This window comes from Pararge aegeria, chromosome 13, assembly GCF_905163445.1.
Source record: "Pararge aegeria chromosome 13, ilParAegt1.1, whole genome shotgun sequence".
NCBI lineage: Eukaryota > Metazoa > Arthropoda > Insecta > Lepidoptera > Nymphalidae > Pararge > Pararge aegeria.
The window spans coordinates 9,732,972-9,755,950 of NC_053192.1; the positions used below are offsets into that span (position 1 = coordinate 9,732,972).

Here is a 22,979-nt window from a genome sequence, read left to right on the forward strand (position 1 = left end):
CGCTCTTTTCTTTTCTCCTAACAAACCCTTAACCCTAAGGTTGCCTGGCAGAGATCGCTACTTATCGTATGCCGCCTTTTGTATCCTACTACATTCTTTAAGTGTTTGTTCTTTTTTTTTTAATGATGTGGTGTACAAATAAAGAGTTAATAATGCTGTTTTAATTTCGTAAAATACTATTCTTTTCTTATTCTTATAGTCCTATTCAAAGTTCCGTAAAGCGTCACATTATAAGACAGGTAAAAATAAATAAACTTTAACTATAAAGGCTTATTGTTTGACTACAGAACTCTAATTAAAAGCTACCTGAGTATTAAAACCAATCTGCCACCCTTTGTTAAAGCAGTTACGAGTAGGCAGGAATGTCCCATCCAATTAATTTATACCGGACGGATCTACTTTGTGTGCAAGTCATTTGTAAACGACAGCTTGTTGAAATATTTATGCAACAGTGCTTCGGGTTACGTATACCTACCTTGTACCTGTTGCAGTAATTACCAAACGTAGTATCGACTCGTGTAGTCTCCTTCAAATCTGAGCCCTAATGTTGATGATTTTTTACGACCTCCGTGGCGTAGTAGCCAGCGCGGTGGTCTTAGATGTGGGAAGTTCCGGGTTCGATCCCCGACAGGGGCAATAGTCTGGTCTCATCTGGAGGAACACTCTAAGACCGTGGCTAGTTAAGACCCTACCGACGAAACCTTTGTATACAAAGTCAAGTAGAAATCGATAAGGCGTAGGCAAGGCTCAAAACTGCCATACCCCGATACAACCTTAGAATACAATATCATTATTTACCATCAGGTGAGATCCTGTAATAGAGATGATGATGGAAAGATAACAAACATAAATTGGTTGAAAAAAACAAATAGATATAATTCCAAACATGTTTAATGTTATTCTACTCTATTCACTGTTTTAATAATTGTGTACAAACATAAACAAATAGGTATTATTACAATTTACACAAATAATTATAAATATTTACTGATGGGCAGTGGCGTGCACTTCATATATACACAAAAACACTGCCTATCCGAAAATTGATATATAACTCATATAGGAGGAGGATTTTTGCCATTTAATGCAATCTTCTTGCTGTATGCATACCCTGGTAAATAACTCAGTGCACGCCACTGCCGATAGAATGCAAACGGAGGAATAACTTCTTATATTTCGTAACAACTAACAATCCATAATTTTGTAACGCATTGTTTAAGTATAATACAATAGGTGTATAGAGATTTACTCCTCATCTTCTGTCTTGAACTTCAAGATTAGTATAAGATTTCCATGCTCGCAATCGACGAGCCGTTACGAGAAACGAAATTTTTGAACAGCAGAGTAAAATTGAACTAATACATATTGAATTAAAGCTCAAATTAGCCTACAATTTCCAACATAACGTTTCTAATATAAAATCATTAGTAGAGGATTTGCGACTGCGTAGAGTGGCATTAGGTCTATTTTTCTGTGACGGTATAGAGCTTAAAATGCGAAAATGTCTCCTCGATTGCGAGCGAGCAAAACATGTACTAAGGCTAGGTGAGGGTTTTGCAAGTAAATAGTAGCGATCCCTTGCTTCAAAACTAAGACACGTGCAATCGGTTGCTGCGAAGTATTTGCAACGGGTCGGTGGATAACAGTAGGCTCGTGCAAGTAGAAAGTAACCCCAGTAACATGCTAATAACATGGGTATATCGCTGGCACCAGCAACTTGTGCAAGTGTCTTGGACTAGTAACTGGCGCCGTTATTGGTAGCTCGGTAGAGTTTGCACGGTTTACGCGAGTGAACTTGCTTGAAAACACGCCAGATTGCATGCAATCTCGGAAATCAACTGTGGTATTGGTATATGGACATACATGTGCAATCCCTCGGATGCAACGAATTGCCCTGTTTGTGTTGCAAATGTCCGAATTACAACTAGTCTCTTGCTCTTTTGCGAACCAGTGAGTCTTGTATCAAAAGACGCTCCGGTCGGAAATTTTCACGCCACCGCGGTTCGTGTTAGACGCATTAGTTAAAGCCTTGCCAATAAGTGCCAGTTTGCATAACAAAGACGCTGGGGCTCCTGCACATTATCGGAGCATAAACCACTATTCGATTAATGTTTTTCCCAATCGGATAGTTTGCTTTTCGTGACAGTCTAGCGAATTTTATCGGTCTTGAGCTTCCGATTTGATGACCTTAAATCTCAAATCGGCGCTCATAATATGATGTCTATCTTACTCCGGCAATACTGTTACCGACGCCATTTTGTGACCTCTATGCAACTTACGCGTACCATTTGAGGCGGCCCTCTTTGCAACTTCAACGCCTGAAATACGCGTATATTACAATGTGATGAAGGAAAACAATATCAAAGAATTTTGGAGATTTTTAAAAGAATGGAGGTTTTCTCCGTATAACAAAGATAGAAATATTCAAAACGCTAAAGCTTATTAAAGAGGTTCGTCTTGAAACACAAACACGTGCAACTGTTTCATCATAAGAACACACCGCGGTCTCAACTTGGTTCACGAGCGCCACGACCAAAGAGAACTAGATTGATAGATGACAATCGATAGACTTAATACCACCTATGTGATCTTTGCGATTGTCAGTTCTTGTAGTGCTGTGGTCACCAGCTCTTTTATCTCCGTCAATCGGAGTTCTGGCTTAATCCTTATCAAGCCATCCAAATTGCACTACCATACAGTAATTTGTACTGATTGGGCGAAGGACTTCATAAGTCACTTTAGTTTTAACGGCACAGGTATCTGTACAATTATTGCAAAACTATAAAATGCTTGATGAGACACCATACCTACGTTACTTGCTTATATTTCCCGCTACACTGGTCTCTGCACCATTTGCCATTCCGTCGGGGTTAAAATTTTGTCGCGCTGTTTTTTCTGCCGCTTCTAATTTAATATGGAATATTATTACTTATCAGTAGCTACTAAATCCTACAGTCTGCCTATAGTCAGTGTTGTTAGACGGTAAAATTAATTTAATTTCAAAAGCGATTTGAAGTAAGTGGGTACCTACTTAGCGCCTGATAAACCAGAACGATTATATTTCCTGTCTCAATATCATGTCTAAAGGATACGGGACGCTATTTTTCTTGAAATATTACCAAAACCGGTGTGTCCACTAAATTTGGTTAATTACTTAAGTTTAAGTATAGTTCAACGGGTACATACAACGATAATATTTTGGATCTGTCGATATTTCGACCCAGTTGCATGGATCGTGGTCACGACGGGACTGCAGTATTAGTAGTATTTTTGGCAGTCCCGTCGTGACCACCATCCATGCAACGGAGTGAAACATGCGTAGAGGATACATTGCCGAAGTTCTGTTTAGTGTGGAGTATAAGGATTGAAGAAATTATAAATTACACCATACAGATTCTCCTGCTTTTCGCGGACTATAGCAAATTAAGCTTAATTTTCATAATATATCATGGATTTCCGCAAAGTAACGCCTGCTTCTATCCAATATTTTGTTTTAATCCAATTAGGTACCTAGGGACTTTTTAGTATAATATTTATCCACAGGTATAAAATTGAGAAATAAGTGAGTCATTTACATCATTAGTCAGTAAATTTTCAATTGTCTATTGTATAGAAGCGATTCATTCCAAATGTTCTCTTTTCATAAAAATCCATTTAGGTAAATATTTTCATTACCTTTTTTAACCATTTACATTGAAATAAAATACTTAAGTTCTTATTCAAAAGTATATACGAAGTATTTTAGGATTATCGAAACTTCAATTTTGCGCTTCCACAGTGGCTTCGATAAAATGAGTTTGTTTTATGTGAACTTCACGCCTTGTATTTAATAATTATTATGATCTCTACTAATTATTTAATTTGTTGCCATCAAAGACTTCAGCTATTTATTTATTATTTATAGATATTTATTAATGATTGGCATATTAAAATCTTTTTCTTTACAGAACCTAAGTATTAGATGTAATCATGTACAAAGGTACCCGAATAAATCAAGATGGAATGCGAAAATAAGTTTAATAATTAAATAGGTATTTCCTTGAGATGTTAATATTATAAAAATAAGATAAATTTGAGAAACTAAAATCTGACTATAAATGCAGTCACTTAAATAGAGTGCTGACGCTCCGCAACGGACAATTTATTTAACCACATACGAAGACAGTGGAACAAATTAAAGAAAATACATAGACTAGCCAAATCATAGGCAATCCCTAGTCTGGTATGAGCCGCAATTAGAAGTTTGTTTTAAATTCATGATTTTCCGATATATTCCTTCTCTTTGCCAAAAGACCTCCATAACCACAAAAAAATTATATCGTGCCAATTTTCAAGATTTTCATCGGAACGAAGACCTGTATAATAATAGTAGCTGCAGTAGGTCATTGAGATTTTTATTATGAAATAAGTATTAAAAGGCCGTATTTTTATATTGTTTGAAACTTTATACAACAGAATATAAGTAAGTAATTGTTGCTTAAAACTAAGCTCTAAAAAAGGGTTTTTTATATAAATACCAACAAGTGATCCTATAAAGTAGTTATGAAGTAAAGTCCTTAAAAGGGAAAATAATGAATAGCTGTAATCAATAGAAAAGCCATTCACGTAGGCGTAAAGGTAGAAATTGGTGGCATATAATGTACGGACACAAGAGGATTATTCGACTCGATCTAAATACCGACGTGTTACGTCGCCGTTGCCTAAGGTCATTAGTAATTACCAACTTTATACCTTATTAAATTAACATGTTCTAATATATCGACCGTGGTCTAAGATAAGAGCAATAAGATAAGGCATTATTAGATATAATTTACCCGATGGTAGGTGTTTAGAAATCCTTTTGTGCATATGATAGCAGACTTGGGAGGTCTTTTTTAAGATTACATAATACTCATATGTTAAGTATATACATGTAGACATACCTTTAAGGCGGAAACGCAAGAGTATAGAAGCCAGTCTTTCGGCTAGTCCGTTTAGTGCTTACAGACTGCCATAAGAATTTATCATATATAAATCATTTTTTTATTAGGTAGGTACATCTCCGGCAACATTCAAACAGTCATGATTTATCTTATGCTAATTTGCACTATAATCTTAACCTGCATTACCAGTTAACTCTAGCTTATTATTACTTCAAGTCTGTAGTATATACACAAGAATTTAAAACAATTTTTTTCTAAAGTTAAACATTTGAACTAACGTATAAAAAATACTTAGAAATTATAATACTACAAATGACACTATTTATGTATATCTAAAGCGTATACCAGTGACGTGACCCAAGCAATACCTTTTTTTTTTAATAAATAGGTCGGCATAGATTTATTTTTACTTGCATGCTTTGTATGCTTAAGCTTAGCTTGTACATAAATCATGTGCACGCAACTGATATAAACTCATAGTCTCCACATTATTTGCACATAAAAGTCTGACCAACATTGATTTAAACAATATAATTATTTATAGAGATAAGTATTGCGAAATTGCGAAGAGCAATTTTTGTAGTTGCATCAATAATATTTCCACCGAACGCAGCTTACCAATTAACCACATTTGAAGGAGAGTTGAAGATTATAAAATGGACGAATAAGGTCAAAATAATTTATTAAGAAGTAGGTATAATACACTTAGAAATTAATATGTAGGAATCATGTCAAAAGAGTGCTGATTGTTGACTTGCACATTCTTGCTCTTAATTTCGAATTAAGTGCTATAGGTTGATTGATGAGTGTTAAGATTACATTTAAGTGTTATTATAATTTACATTGCATTAGAATCACGTAGTTGCACCCACAATAGGCAAAGCCGTCAGTGATCTTTTTACATGACACCTCCAATAAACTTGTTGAAAAGATAAATCCTTGAAAAATTCATTTAAACATCAACAAATGGGCGGATAAAATGGACGAAATTTACAAGGTTTATAGTTTTAGAGATAGACAGCTTTCATATGATAAGGTATGCTAAAATTAAATGTTTAAAATAAAGCGCTGCGAAAAAGCTGTAAGTTTAATAAAAAAGTTAAATTCCAGCTAAATGATATGTTTCAGGTTTTCAGTCTTTAGAAAGTGTTGCATTTTAACACTGAAAGATTTAAAAATAATACTTATCTATCGATGTTTTAATACAAAACGTTTATTTTTAAATAAACTCATTTATTTATAAAGTAGATAATTTCTGTAGACATCATAAAAATATTAATAAGGTACCTATAGGTACATCGTTTTGCATTAAAATCGTCGATAATTATGCAAAAATGATCTGACATAGTCGAGATCGCGAAAATGCTAAACAAATCATAACAACTATAAATTACTATACAATTTACATGCTTACTCTCTTTACAAAATGTAAGAATTAATATGGCTGTATTAAACGCTTTAGGCTGGTAGGTATGTAATTAGAAACTTATTTTTATGTATGCCGGAAACAAAGGGATGCGAATTTTTAACATTTGTTTGTGCGCTTGTAAATATTTCATAGTAATATTTCTTATTTTATTTAAAAGAAGCAACTTTATATAAGTGAAGACTTAACATTTTTTTACAATTTAAGTTGGAAATGAACATAACGTGTTATGTATATATTTTCGTGGTCCCCGAGTCAAAATATATTGCAAATGACCTCAAATTATGTAGGTTTTCAGTATAATTGTTTAATAATTTCACGAATGAAATAATTTATGGAGTATAGATCTTCAATGCAATAAACCTTCAAACCTTGCGCTTGAATGGCGTTATTTATATGCCTACCTTACATTTAATGTTCTTGTATAACTTAGACCTACTCCTATTCAGAACCCACTCCCGAAAACGGAAACCCGAAACCGGCACATTTCAATTAATATTGCTAAGAAAAGAGCGAGGTAAAAATAGTTATAGTTTAGTAACAAAAAATTCAAAAGTGCCATATATGTTATTTGTTAGAAATGTTGCCTTATAATATTTGAAATAGGTCAAGAGGAAATACTCGGAATAGGTCGAGCGGTACTTCTATAATCGGTGTTAGATTTTAAGAAGCCGCGAGCGTACATAAGTTGTAGGCTATTTCATATTTGATTTTGTTCTAAGCCCGACTCAATATCAAACAATGGGTGAGATTTAAAACGAGAAAAATGAACCTATTTTTGGTCTCTACCTACTCCTAATTTCAAATAGTAAATTATTCCATAAAACAGGCGATTATTTTCAAATTATTGATTCATCAAATACCTACCCATAGAACCTCAACACGAGAAGACAATTCTTCACTTTGTGATATCTTGTGACAATCGTGTTTTGTACCTGTGTACTTTAGTGCTATTTATTTAACCTATTAAACTAGATCATATAATCATTATTTACGTACATCTACATTTTTAATCACAAATACTGGGAAATCCATTCCATTATACAGAGGCGGTGTACCCATGAACATCAACCCACTGCGTCCGATTCTCATCTCAAATTATGAGGTTCGGAATACTTAAAAATCTTAGAAAAATTCAATGAAAATTTCATACATCAAATAAAAGATAGATATACTTTATATGTTGTAATGTGAAGTGCTAAATGAGAAGTGCGAGCCTACCAAATAAGTAATTATTAAAAAATACTAAGGCCACTTCAATTGGTGATAATTCGAACCGCCTCATTTTGGAATTCGGAACCGACGCACTATACAAACGCTCTAAAATAAAAAATTATTACTTTTTACTGCCCTAAAACTACACCGCTAGCATATGCAGGAGACAAAACTTTTGTATCTACTGAATCTTTTCATTAGATCTCCACATGTGAAATGTGGATAAAACCGTTGCAAACATTTTGTTTGTTTCCCCATGAAAAAAATCACTCGCCGTACAGTAGTCGTCTAAATTTCAACCTCAAACAACAAAGTACTAGTTTAAAATAATAAAAAGAAGATCTGAAAAATATTAAGAAATAATATTACTACAAAAATAAATTGTTAATACAATTAAGAAATAATTATAGTCATACTAATTAAATTCCCTACCTGGATCAATATTAAAAATTTCTAGAATTTATTATTAATTATGTTAATATCTTTGATTATTTATATCAAAGATTAATATATAAGTACATACACGGATACCGACCCTCATTTAGCCGTTTATAAATGCACAATACTTAATTAAATTTAATAAATATTATTTAGCATTTTGCAATTATTGCTAACATTTTTATAGTATTAAAACTAACCATTATATATCAATGCAATAATGTTAATTGAAAATAGCGACTCAAAGTGGCCACATAAATAAAACTATCGCGAAATACCACAAATGATATAAAAATATACAAAAATATTAAATACATAATACAGTAGGAACTAAGAGTAGAGCAGAAAAATATATTACTTTTACTGCTGTTTGAAATATTTTTGATCCATATAGGAACTTCACCAAACAGAAAGTGTGAAAATAATAGAGAGCATCGCGAAGTACAATAATTATTTCAGTATAACAAATCTATAATATTATAATAAGACTTGTAAGAACAATCTTAGAATTATTTATATCATCACACTCAAGAAAGAGAATAAAAAAATATTTTAATTTTCAATACATAAATGTACTCTGTTTTACTCTTATAATTTATATAATAATTGTCCAGAACATTTATTTTATTTTATGAACAACTACATCACACAATTTTTCTTTGTAAACAATGATCACCAAAATTAACTTGCTATAATCACTGTTCACACAAATTACTTCACAATGCACAATTATTGCTTAGTCAATATAGCAATATTAGCAAATGTGCACCATAATCTCAACATCTTCTGAAGATCTATGGCATCTGGTTGTTGTGGATTATAACAAATTACGCTTGGTGTTAGCCAGTCATATCTATACGTGGCAAAATAACGCCTCCTGCCAACCAATGAATTTTATTCGTTAATATATTTAAAAATATAATTTTCAATAAGAATTTAATAAATGTTGCTGGACACTTATTAACAATTTCTTGTTTATTTATAACAATACCTAAATGAAACAACATAGTTGTTACAAAATTGTACTTCACAGTACCTAAAAGATTTTCTATTTCATCTCATCATTTTTAATGCTTCTCATTTTCTACAATTTGTTTCAATAGCCCCTCGGATAACATTCCAACATGATCCATTTTAGCACCTTAAAAATTATCTTAAAGTTCAACAGTATGATATCACATTTAAATTGCACATCCAGATAATCAGTTGCCAACAGGACTAATTATGGTTATAAAAAAGTTAAGAAATAATTTTTTTTAAAATGTATCTTTTATCAAATTTACCATTATCCTCCAGTACCATTAAAATATTGAGCATGTTTTGTATATGGAGCCGCAATGTGATATGGAGGAGGTTGTCCCCTCCTATACATTGACTCAGAGAGACCACTGGGACTGTGTCGATGACTTACCACACTCGGAGCGTTAGATGAGGCTGGTATAGCATCATATATATCATACATATTTTGACTAGGAATAGAAGGTATATGAGTAAAGCTGCCATCATCTGATATCAGAGGTGTGTTTGTCATGCGATAAGGGTTTGTTGCATTTGTATGACCAGTTGGTGAGTATAACTCTGGTGATTGTGATGGAATATAAGTCGGACTTGCTGTTGACACATCGTAGAGATTACAATTAGGTGATGATGTTTGATGAATCGCTGGTGGATAATGATGAGAGTCCATATTAGATGGAGCATACATGTTATTATAATTACATAAATTTGGCATGGTGGTAGAACTAACTATTTGGCTTACTGTGCTCACTCTTGGACTTGGCATATCTCTTGCAGCGTGAGGATGATAATTAAAAACATCATATTTCCTTTGAGCATATATTTTTTCTGTACCACATGGGTAGGTTTCACCGCCATATGAATCACCATGATATTTTGCATCTGCATGGCATATCATTTCTTTTCTAGGATAAACAGGTTCAAACGGAGGTAAGTTATCTACTCTGCATCTTAAACTATAAGGACTTTCATTAAATTGTGGTGATAGTAAAGCTTCTTCATTTGGATGTCTTTCTTGAGAACTGACACTTAATCTCTGTACTTGGCAGCTGTCCTCAGTGCAATTATGATAACTGTGATCATTGGCTACAGGATAATTCTTACTATCTGTGGAGTGTCCCCTGTAATTATTTGATGACACAGAGTTGTTGGATCGGGTATCTTGTCTTGGTGAATATCTTTCATTCTGTTTCACTGTATAATGTGTTACTGCTAATCCACATGTGTCCATGTTATCACTTTTGTACATTTCAGTGTCAGTATTATTGTCAACATAAAGAGCATGATCCACACTTTTGTAAGTTTTGTCTTGTTCATAATTTAGATCTAAAGGTTTGTCATAGGAATTTTCTATTGGTAGATTATCATAAACCGATGTTGTCATAGAGTCTGGCTGGCCTCCATCAGAGTTATCATTGCAAGTATTGCCACTATCTACTTTGTTATCTGATGCAAATCTTTGTTGTAAAGTAGGAGTTATTTTTGCAGCTTTTATGTGTACTGCATTCTGCATAGGTGGGGATATGTCCTGTGTTCCATCTTTATGAATGTTTCTTGCATGTTTTGCCATAGCTCTTAGTTCTTTTGGATATGGAGTAGGGGCCCTACGTAGCTGACCTGGCTTTTCTATAGTTTTTGTGGCAGGTTTCATATCAACAAAACTAATATGACGAGGTGCACTTTGTGCTTCTGTGTTTTCCGGCTTTGCATTATCCAAACTAATCTCAATTGGAGTTAAAGGCACTTGGGGAAAAAGAAAACAAGTAAGGACTTGTTCATAAGTATTAGGATCTACTTCAGAATGCATAGGCACTAAAGGTTTACTTTGATTTTCAGACAACCAGAGGGCAACTAAATTATCACAATTTAATAAAGACTGAGGAAGATAACTCAATGAATTCCTAACTAAGTTTAGAACTCTTAAAGAGGTCAAATGCCCAATTTCTGGCGGAACTTTTGTCAGCTTGTTAGAACGAAGTGACAATACAGATAGTTTTGTGCAACTACCAATTTCAGGAGGAATCACTCTTAATAGATTTTCATCAACATTAAAATATTTCAACTTTCTCAACAGACCAATTGAAGATGGTATTTTATCTATGTAGTTACACATCAACATTAGTTCTTCTAAATTTTTTAATTGACCTATACTGTCTGGTATAGAATACAGTTTATTATTATCCAATTTAAGGGCTGTCAAATTACTCAGCTGACCAATGCTGTCGGGGAGCTGTGTCAAACTATTTATTGACAAGGTTATGTCTTCCAGGCGAGTACAATAACCAATTTCTGGAGCTAGCTCTTCTATCATATTATTGCTTGCTTCTAAATGTATTAAGTTTTCTAGAGGCTTTATTATTGCTGGGATACAAGTAAAACTGTTGCTGTCAATCCACAATTCTTTTAACTTTTGAAATCTTCCAATAACTTCAGGAAACTGCTGAAATTCATTCTGTCCTATATCTAACCTCAGGAGCTCAGTAGAACGTGACAGAGATTTAGGTAGAATCATCAAATAATTATCTCTTAATTCAAGAATATGTAAATTAGATAAGCGACCAAAATTTCCAGGTAGATACTCAAGGTATGTGTCGTTTAGATATAAATCCTGCAGAGCAATGAGGTTTGTTATTGTTTCAGGTAATTTTTCTAATGGATTCACGCTAAGATCTAAGAACATTAAATTCTTTAATGATTTCATGTTATCTGGTATGGATGCTAGGGTGTTTCTACTGATGTTCAAATGCTGCAGATTTACCAGTGATGATATTGCTGAGGGAATCGCTTGAAGCTCGTTGTCACTAAGATCTAAATATTTCAAGCCATGGCACATGAAAAGCTGCCGCGGAAGCTCCGTAATGCGATTACTCTGGCATAGGAGAGTTTCAAGGGTTCTCTCGTAGACGAACACATCCGTTGGCACATCCGTTAATGAATGATGTGAATAATCTAGCTCCACTATATCTTCCACACCAGGTCTAACACAGCACAGGAAATCGAATGGCATTTTGGAGCTTTGAGACTCGTCCGAACTACAAACACTGAACAACTACGTGAAACACACACATCAGGCATCCTTTTTAGTTACTGAGCTTGTCATCATTGTCGTTGTCTAATATCTTTTTGACTTTATTTCATTTATTACGTATACGGTCACTAAATGTAACAATTTTTTATAATAACAAATACACTACGGAATGAATCACGTAAATTCATGTCTGATTCACGTTTGACGTCAGCGGTCAGACCCATTTTGACGTAATTTTGACAATAACTTTACTTCCCCTCCTACAAAAAAAAAACTAAACCTTCCACAGCTAACAATAAAAAAAGGTTTACCTACGAGACAGTGCCATTTGTACAATAGACAAAATCAATATTGCCAAGTTAATGTTTGACGCTTTTTCATTTTCGACGGCTGATTGGCGCAGTGGGTAGCGACCCTGCTCTCTGAGTCCAACGCCCTGGGTTCGATTCCCACAGCTGGGAAATGTTTGTGTGATGAACATTAATGTTTTACAGTGTTTATATGTTTATATATAATATTCGTAAAAACATTCATGAGTCATCTTAGTACCATAACACAAGCTACGCTTACTTTGGGTCTAGATGTCGATGTGTGTATAGTGGTATTATATTTATTTATTTATTTGTGGCCTTTGAGCCTAACGTAAGTTTGAATATTCTCCACGATTTTTGATTTTACCAAAATAGTAGCCATTTGGGTAGAGTTATCTGAGAAGACTTATACTTAAGAAATTGTTATTTATGACTGATCTGAAATGCTTAGGCAATGGAAAAGCTTTATTGAACAAATCCGCAAAAAGGATAAAAGATATGTATTTAGAAGATACAGATTTACCGATATAGCCCAGTGAGTTGTGAAACTGAAGGTGTAAAGGGTTGGCATATATTTTCTTGAAAGGCCAAAGAATGTTAGGGTACATAAGTGACGGCGTGGTGAAGTGAAGTAAACGCAGCCCCACTTAAATGGACTGACGAAGCAACTATTTTTCAGGACAAACTTGGACCTTGAAGTATGGTGACAAATGTATTACTATTAATGAGGTGGTCATGAAGGATTGAATTTTATGTTTTCTCCGAAGGCCTGGAACCCTGGCAGCGATTATCTAAATTGTATTGCTACGTTTTAAATAGGGCCGTGCACTTGGTCACACAAAGTTCTAATAAAAGACGAGAACATGGCGAACACCAAAGAGTAAAATACTACACTTTATAATCTAGAACCCGAAACCACCTCGAACGTCCATGACATTTAAAAAAAAATGCACTGATAAATGAGATTTATAGTCTGTGATTGTATTTGTAATTATTTGTTTTGATTTTTGAATTTGTAGAATTATTTGAGACAACAATCAAGTTGAAGTTGACAACATTCAAACGAAAGTTAATACCAATCCGTTAGCTATAATTTATTAATTAATCATAAATCGAAATGGTTTATAAAACGTTTCACAAAGGAAAATATTTCATAACTTTCAAAAGGGGTTTCGAAGAGTCTAAAAAAGATTTAACGCTGGCAGTGGAAAAACTCTTCGAAAACGATAGTTTGGTGCGTTAAAAAACTCACAAGACTTGAAACAATACAGCCAATTATTTTCATTCAGTGTGTTGTTACAATCAATGTAATTAACTTTGTGTATAACAAACGGTAAACTCGGCGTTGGTCGACCCCCAACGTGATGGACAGACGATATCAAACGAGTTGCCTCTATAAATAAGTGGCCCAGGACAGAGGATTTTAAAACTAACTACAGTAGACTTGTGTCCAGCAGTGTATGTCAATCACTTGGATGTGATGATGGTGATGATGATTTACAATAAAATATAGCTTCCTTGATTCTTTATTCTCATTTTGTTTTACAGCTTAAATAGCATTAGTTATTTTCAAGTGTAAATTTACAGAGGATAACATTATCAGATGACGAAGACCCAACATTTTTATGTAGAATCAATTTGACGCGGTGTGACTATGAAGATCTAAAAAAGCAACAAGGACTTCTTGTAGACTTTGATAACTTTCCTTCACAAGTTGTGAGACTTCTGCAGCAATGTGCTTCAAATAATATGTAAGAATAAAAAAAAATATGTAAATTTAACAGCATAGTTGGCGAAAAAGTTTAGAGTACAATCCTTTTAGTGAAATTTATGGTAACTCAGGCATGCAGGTTTCCTCAGTTATATTTAATGGTCAAAATGTGCAAAACATTGTTAATTTTAATTTGCATGCTCAGGATTGAATTCCCCCAAAAATAACACTAAAATTGTAACTGCTAGGCTATCACCGAATTTCATTTTCTATTACTAACACTTATTAATTAATGAATAAATGAATATACTTATTGTACATCACAGAAAATTCACAAAGATGCCAATATAATTGAGTATTAAGGTAGAAGGTAAAATTTGATGGCCTTATTGCTATATCACAATCTCTTCCAGGCAACCGGGCACTTGTGCTACCAACTCCAACCTAGTGACAATCCAGTATAGTTAAAGGACTTCTCCAACTCTGTCTAATCTGGTATAATGTCGTGTACACATGTTTTTTTAACAGTATGGTAATTTTTTTTGGCAGGTTTTTGATTGTTCAACAAAAAAGCCCAATCCAGTATAACTTTGAGGTAGTGGAACACAACGAGTTTAGACGTCTTGTCCACTTATCATTGAAGACTGGACCAGCTTGTGACAATGACGTTAAACAGCACATGGCAGAGACTGTTGCAGAATTAAAAGTATACCTTAAATAATATTATGAATTGAAATTACATAAAAAATTGGTGTATCCTGAGCTCCAAAGTCCATCAATCCGCACTAGGCCTGCGATAAGGATTACTGCGTGAAACCCTTCCATTAAGGGAGGAGACCTATGCCCTGTAGTGAGCCGGTAATAGGCTGATGATGATGATGATTCATAACTTCACAAAGACTATTCTGTTAAGATCAATGTTGCACATTTTTGATTTGAGTAACAGTAGGCCACCTTTTGTTATGTCAAAAAAAAAAAATCTTTATTCAAGTAGGCCCATAGGTGGCACTTTTGATGCGTACATAAGAATTACACGGTAGTGAGATGATGGCGATAACTACATTCGTAAACTTAAAACTAAAGCTACGAGGGTTCCAAACGCGTCCTGGTCTAAGAAGAAACCCACAACAAACTTAGCCGAGTGTTAAAATTACTAATGCTATCCTTCAAGTATACGATAATTCCGACAGTTTCACTACCAGCAAATTTTTATGGCAGATAAACAAATGAAATAAAAGTAACAAAGAAACAATACAACATTATTTTAATGGTGACCAGCATACAAAACTAATGATTATCACATTGTGATTATTGGAATTGTGCCACTACTAAATGTATTGAATTCTTTAGTAAAGATGGCATTTATTTCAACAGAAAGTATTAGCTGCATTAAAAAGTTCAGCTTCAAACAATGAAATGATGTGGCATGAGAAGAGCTTGAAGATGGAAGCAAAGATCCAAAACCTTACACTAACTTTGTCTAAAATGGAAGAAGATAAGCTGAGGCATGAGAAGGAGTTTCACGATGCCTTAAGAATGGAAAAAGATAATCTGGCACAGGTACCTGTTATAAAAAGGAGTCTATTGACTAGACTCCTTTTTTAAATTTTGTATATTCCTTAATAGTATGTTGAGGAAAGATTAGTTTGTATGTAATGGATTAAATCAAAACTACTAATCAGATTTTATGTAAATGAATTTAAAGATATCATAAGTTTTATTTTATTGATGATTTGAAATATTGGTATTTGTTAAGCAAGAAAAAAAACGTTTAAATACTGTAATATTACAATAATTGTCTATTGTGTGTATTTGACACTGTCATGATGACTTTATTAAATTCACAGGAAAAATTACAATTACAACGGAGTGCAGAGATAAACACAAACAACCTACTTGCAATATCACAGGAAAATTTAGCGAAAAAAGAGAAAGAGATTGAGGAATTAATACACAGTAATAAACAGCTACGAGATAATATTACACAATTAGAATATCAGATAAGGTAATCTAACAATGCTGAACTTAGCAATCCTTAAAAAGTTAACTTATAAAATTATTGGAATAATTTGTACAATTAATCTGTTGCATAATTTGTTTAAATTCTTATACATTTCAAACTTTTACAAATACTATTTTTTTTGTTAACAAATATCAGCTTATTTATCTGCTTATCTGCTCATGTCTGAGCATCTATCTTCATGGGTTGGGTTAAAAATTGTTTTATTTATAGTAATAATTGATTAAGGTATAGGTGTTACGCCTCATTTGCCTGTAATTACACTAGTACTCACCCTTCATACCAGAACACAGCAATGATTCTTGGCAGCATGCATACACATGGCAGTAGTACTAAAATGCCCTTAGCTGTTTATCCAATCTTCCACAGCTTATAGACTCTCAGTACTAGAAAGTATCCTAAAAAATCCAATAACATCAGCGGCTAAAGTAAGCGAAACTTCATGTTAGAAGGGTTTAGGCCATAGTCTACACGCTGGAATAGCGCGGATTTGGAGACTTCACACGCCCTTTCGGAGACATTATGGAGGTCTCTCATGCTTGCGGGCTTCCAAACGATGTTTATTTACTTGTCTGTTGATGCGACTTATATTGAATTGCTTGAAACGCACATAACTCCAATATGTTAAAGGTGCGAGCCGGGGATCAAACTCGGCTCCCCGGAAAAGAAAACTGACCCCTAGCATTACCAGGCTATCACCGCTTCACTAGGATTCGCGTGCTTTAATGTAAAGTCGTTATATACTAAGCAAACAATTTTCCATTTTTAAGTGATAAAGCGCAAAGAACAAATTTATTAGAAAAAGAAGTGCAAAAGACTCATATAGAAGTGGCAACATTAAAAGCTAAGAATACAACTTTAGAAAGAGATGTTTTAGAGAAGGAAAAACAAATAAATCAACTTAATTCAAAATGTGCATATTTAGAAAAGGTATGTACGGATTATGTATCTTATTTATGTTATGTAAATTAATTCATTTAAATGTATTGTTATGTAAGGAAGGTAATTTTTTAAGAAATGGTAATATTTTTTTTATAATTTTAGGCAGTCAAAGACAGTTCAGATAACATAAAGGAGTTAAATGAAAACATACAGGCGTACAAGATGGAAAAGGTAACATACAGAATCCTCATTCAGCCATAATTGTGTGCATGGTATACAAAAACAGTGAAAGAGCAGCATTATTTTGCGTTATGATTTCATACCTACTAAAAACAAACAACTCATAAAACCTTAATTAATTAAGAATTTAAGAAAAAGGCAAAATAGATTGGTTGGAAAATTATATAGCGCTTTCAAACCCGGTTCCTTGCAGAACTTGGTGTCAGAGCAGCTTGGCCTTTTAAAAAAAAATATTACTTGAAATCTTCTCATTACGACGCGCGTGACGATTTATATGATATCAGAAGAACGCCATCTAGTGAGTTTACTGTTTCCAAGTATTATAACTAGATGGCGATCTTTAAATATCATATAAATCTTAGTTAATTTTCATGCGATGAAATAAGTAAACGTGAAAGCCAGGCAGTAGTATTATTTTGCGTAATGCTTTCATCCCTTCTACAAACAAAAAGTCATAAAACCTTTAATAATTTAAAATCTAAGAAAAAGACAAAATAGATTGGTTGGATGGCTAAGTATATTGTGCTTTCTAAAAAAAAAGTATGGTTTCATCATACCAAAACTCTAATCCAATCTAATTTGACTATTTTAGTACAAAATACCCAATTTTGTATTTAAGGCTAGCCTCGAGAGACGTTTGACATTAACCGAATCTCTAGCGCATAAAAACACCGAGGCTGCACACTCTACTACCGAACAACTGATGAAAGCAAATCAAATTATATCCAAACAAAACAACGAGCTTATTGAAATGAAAGAAAAGGTTTGTTTCTTTATTTCCTTGTTACCTCATTCAGTGTATCTAATAATAATATAGTAAATAATTATAAAACATCAATACATACATTGCCATCTTAAACCTAGCCCCAAAGTAAGCGTTTCTTGTGTTATGGTTACTAAAATCTTTGTGAATAATATGCATAAATACTTGTAACAAACAAATAATCTCTCAGACACTGTAAAACATTCATTTTGATTGCTCTTACATACAGAACGCAGGATCTAACTATGTTCCCGCATATATTCCCAGATTAAGCGTGGCAGGAAAACATCCTTTACAAATTATATATAAGCACTGCTTACCCTAAAATTTTTAAGGTAGGCAATGCTTTTGTGCATGCCTGTAGCGCACACCACTGCTATGATAACAGTCAATGTTAAATTCCTGAAAACTATATCTCTATACCATTTATTTATGACATATACCAAAGTTTCATATATGTCTATGTTTTTTTTTAATGCTAGGATCATAGGATTCAAGACAAAAATATCTTACAAATTAGTTTGTACCTCCGTGTACCGCATATTATTTCACTAGCTCGCGTTCTTGGTGCGAGTTTATTACAGTTTTTTTTATAAATCCTGTGGGAACCGCTCGTTTCCTGGGGTAAAAAGTAACCTATGACACTCTCCGACCTTTCAAGTAACTAACTCTTTTCCGAAATCGACCAAGTTTATCGATTGACTTAGGGCAAACAAACACGCTTTCACATTTATAATATTAGCAAGAATTCCATGAGCGTGATGAATACTTTCAGTCTACACCGTGCACCTATATTATATTGTACTTTTTGAGATTCAGTAGTTGTGATCCCACAGCTCACGGAATTTGTAGAACGTTCCTATGTACGAACTTCATGAGCCATATCTAAGTCACGTGAGATATAAGCATAACTAAAAAAAAAATATTACAGTTGTTATGCAGAACCGCGATAGCTTTAGAACAGGAGAAAGTAATCGAGCGCAACACAAAAGAAATACAAGATCTGAAATCGGAAATAGATGTAACAATTGACTCTATGGATAAACTTAGAAGCGAACTTGAGTCACTAAAGGAGAAATATGAAAACAACGAACAAGCGCTCAAAGATCGTGATGAAACTATTAAGAATAATAATATGGGTAAGTGGGATCATATTGTTTATAGGGTTTTTTTATATCAGACTAGTGGATAAAAGCAACTTATCGTTCGTAGATTTTCTAATATCCCGTGAGATTAATAAATTTTGCCGCGGTTTCACGGCTTGTTTCGATACGGGCAAAGCTCAAACAAAATTAAAGAATAAACTGTTAAAAATGACACGGTAGGGGTAGAGTTTAAAAAGACCTTTTTTGGAAAAAGAAATTTGCCTTAGACCGCACAAACATATGAGCATATTTAACAATTTAATAAACAGAATGAACTCAATGAATGAAACAACTATTTATTTTTCATAGTAGTTGCTGAAACAATCTTGAAAAAAGAAGAATTTCGCGCAACTTTTTATGTTTAGAAGCAAGTGACCTTTGTTCAATAAACGTCAGAGGTCTTTCTATTATCTATCTTTCTATTTCTTATTCTTTAAATGCTGCCACTTAGGAACAATGCTTGCCACTCAATAATGTCAATAATGTATGTTCATCATACATAATTGTATATACCAATACCTTACTTATATTTTATTTAAGCTCGAATTTGCCTAAAATTATTTAGTTCGGGCTTTAGAAAAAAATGTTTGTAAACCAAAAATCAGAAGTACAAGATTTGCGACTCTTAAATGAGGGGCATAAGGTCAATTTTGTTTCGACGATACATTGTTTGATATGAAATTTTTATTTTGATTGCGGTACTTCGGTCATAGATCATTCAAGGCAAATTCGGTTTGTACCCACAACAAACTTAGCTAGGCTTAGTATATGCGCACATGATTAATAAATATTTTTATAATTCAGTTATCCAGTGGCTTCATAAAAAAATGGAAGAAAATGAATCCGCCAATGATTATGGCCAAAACAAATGCAAAACAGATCTTCAATCGGCGACAAGTTCAACGCCTTACTTCTTAAGAAAAAATGTACAAAACGATTCTTCACAAGAAACCGACGAAACTATCAACTTTTATGGCACGTCTAAACTGTACGTATTTTTTACGGTTTATTCTAAAATCTTTGTAATATACAAATAAATAATTTTATCAAAGGTAAAAGAGTTCGTAAAGTATATTTGCACGAAATATATAACGTTAAATGAATTATACGATTATGAATGATAGTAAAACTTGTTTAAACTAAGTAGTAGTTGTTTAAAATGGTCCACATTTAAAACTTCTAAAAATACATTTTTTGTAGGGTTTTGTAGGGTTTTTTTTTTGTTTTGTAGTTTCAAGGGCTAGTTCAAATCATTTGAACCTTTCGAATTATTTTTTTCCACAGAAGTGAGAATAAATCAGGTGATTAATTTCAAGCTTATGGATACTTAAATATGTTAAGTCGTTACATGATATATATTTTTTTGGTTTTCAGATCAAGTGTAGAAGAGAGCCCGCAGCCTTTTATCAATAGCAAAAATGGGTTGGATCCAAAGTACCTGAAACCAGCAAGTGATGATAATTACACTCAGAGAAAAGGTATCTTAAACTTATTTTAACGCTATATTTATGGGCCGGTAGATACGGTTGTGGCCATATAAATGAGTCGCTCGATTGGGTTCAGATCTAGGCTGTTAGCTCACTGGCAAATCTAAGACAAAAACTGATTGTGACGTAAGAAATTCCTTAACGGTGCGTGCAGAATCACGCACCATTCGTGTTGCTATAATCATTGTTTTGCTGTAATGTCCAAATATCTCGAAGCACGTCTTTTGCAAAAGGTTGCCTCTTCTAGTACATTTTTGTACGGCATGTCCAGAAAAGTACCTCCAAATTTTGACAGCTTTAAGGGCATTTGATAACTTAAGGTCGAATGCTTCATTTGGAGGGCGTCGTGCAACGTTTTGCATCAGAACATACTGCGCTTATCTTTGTCTCGTCAGAAATAGAACATTTTTCCAGTGTTTAACTGTCCAGTTTTTGTTGTGCCAAACGAACGATATTTCGATCATCTCGACGAGAAAACTCTCTGTTTAGGTATACGTGATAAATTTTAAGTAGTTTGCTTCGTGTCAAAATGCTTTAAAGCGTTGAAAGCGGTGTTTGAGCAATACAAGATGGTGGGCTTAGTTTTAATGCGACCAATTCTACTCGCGAAGTTTAATTATTACTTCCCTTGTAGATTTATCATAACTTTTATTTTACTCATGGTTTTCGTATGACATCAATCATCCTAAAGACTCAAAAGCACTAAATGGCGCAAAATTATACGAATCACAGAAAGTTCTCTACTTTAATTTAAATAAAATAAAAAAACTACGTTAGCGTTCCTAATAATATGACCAGCCCGTAAGTAGTAATACTAGGTACAGATCTAATGTCTAAAAACGTGTGTATACTTATGTACACGCGTTAGAAGTTATACTTCTTTGGCGGAAAAATTATATCTTACGCCTTATTCTACGTTTGTAGAGAAAACTACACTAACAATAGTAAAAAGTTATTTAATACATTGAAAGTTTTATTGTAACACATTATCTAGTTATCTCTTTATCGGAACACCAAGTTTCACTGAACATTACAATTTGAGATTTTTGTACAATTCAATCAATTAAATCACCGGAATGAGTCAAATTTTATAGCTAACTGGGTGCCGGTTTTTTGTGACGGTGTGTGCGCACATAGAAAAAAGGGAGCTGGCGGACGATGTATTCCCCTCTAACTCGGTTTCGCATCTACCTTCATCCTGTTATAATCATGTGCGCGCGCATTTCGTTGCAACGTATAGTTTTACTTCCCGAACGCCGCTAAAGAAGTATAACTTCTATAGTTTATCTATTTATTATTTAGCCAATCATTTGTATTTCAACGAATATATCGCTAGTATAAAACAGTTTTGCGATACCGAGAGATACAATAAGTTACACTTGTTATTTGACAAAGTCTTCCCTTTAAACAAGCGTTCTAGTTTTAAATTTATTCCTAGCTTAAATATTTTTGTCATTTTACAGACTTGCAGCCTTCATCAACTACACAAAGGAAGGGAAAGGAAAACAAGATGGCTGATTTACCGAAAGTTGATTATAGAGAAAAAAAATCCTCCAGACCTAGCACATACCGCGCAACTCCTGTTTCTGCATATTTTCCGTGAATTATCTAACTGATTACTAAAAGCAAGAGTTATGGATTGACCAACGATTTTATTATTTGTCTGTAATATATTTTATAAAAGAAGTGTAAAATAAAAATATAAATAAAAATTGTTACATTATTTATTTTTGTTTCAAAATCCGGAATACGCTGGGACACTTAGGTCGCGTTAGAATTTTGAGTAAAAGTCTCTTATTTAGAAGGTAAGTATCGTATTACGAATGATAAATGAATTTAATTGTTTGGGAATGAAAAATGAGAAGTATTTTTTATTTCATTATAAGTTAGCCCTTGACTACTACCTCACCTAGTGGTAAGCGATGGGCTTACCTGTTAGCGGTACGGCAGTCATATTAAACCCATACCTCTAATCGTTTTCTACACGAGATGATATCGAACGTCTTTAATGCTTGGCGGCACGTCTTTATCGGTAGGGTGGTAACCAACCAGTCAAGGCACTATCCTCCCAGGCCAGACAAACAGCTATGTAACGGTGCAGATCCTTACGATGCCTTGCAGTTCAATGGTAGAACAGTGAAGATGGAAACAACAGACAGACAATGTTTGTGATGCACCCAATCGTAAGAGGGGAATACATCGTCAGCCAGTTCATTTTTTACGATGCGCGCACTAACCGTCATGAAAACGAAGTTAGCTATAAGTTTTGACAGTCACACAATTTCAATTTTTAAAGTCTGCGGGCTCATTCCGGTGATTTATTTGATTCAATTTTACAAAAATCTCAAAGTTTAATGTTCAGTGAAACATGGTG

General features: G+C 33.7%; 2 protein-coding genes across 3 annotated transcripts; one reads left to right on the plus strand and one right to left on the minus strand.

Annotated features, from left to right (window-relative positions):
* Window positions 1-8,534: 8,534 nt before the first annotated feature.
* On the minus strand, window positions 8,535-12,251 carry LOC120628901 (protein lap1). Its single transcript, XM_039897566.1, has one exon. The coding sequence runs from the start codon at window positions 12,023-12,025 to the stop codon at window positions 9,287-9,289; it is 2,739 nt and encodes a 912-aa protein (XP_039753500.1). The 5' UTR covers window positions 12,026-12,251; the 3' UTR covers window positions 8,535-9,286.
* A 1,106-nt stretch (window positions 12,252-13,357) lies between these two features.
* On the plus strand, window positions 13,358-22,311 carry LOC120628874 (spindle assembly abnormal protein 6 homolog). Of its 2 annotated transcripts, none has more exons than XM_039897526.1 (12): window positions 13,358-13,591; window positions 13,945-14,108; window positions 14,618-14,774; window positions 15,443-15,628; window positions 15,916-16,073; window positions 16,859-17,018; window positions 17,133-17,201; window positions 17,830-17,973; window positions 18,905-19,112; window positions 19,923-20,106; window positions 20,493-20,596; window positions 22,069-22,311. In XM_039897526.1, the coding sequence occupies exons 1-12, from the start codon at window positions 13,475-13,477 to the stop codon at window positions 22,206-22,208; spliced, it is 1,791 nt and encodes a 596-aa protein (XP_039753460.1). In that variant the 5' UTR covers window positions 13,358-13,474; the 3' UTR covers window positions 22,209-22,311. The 2 variants fall into 2 exon arrangements, with proteins under 2 accessions (XP_039753460.1, XP_039753461.1); XM_039897527.1 differs by having other exon boundaries at window positions 13,373-13,425.
* Window positions 22,312-22,979: the final 668 nt, after the last annotated feature.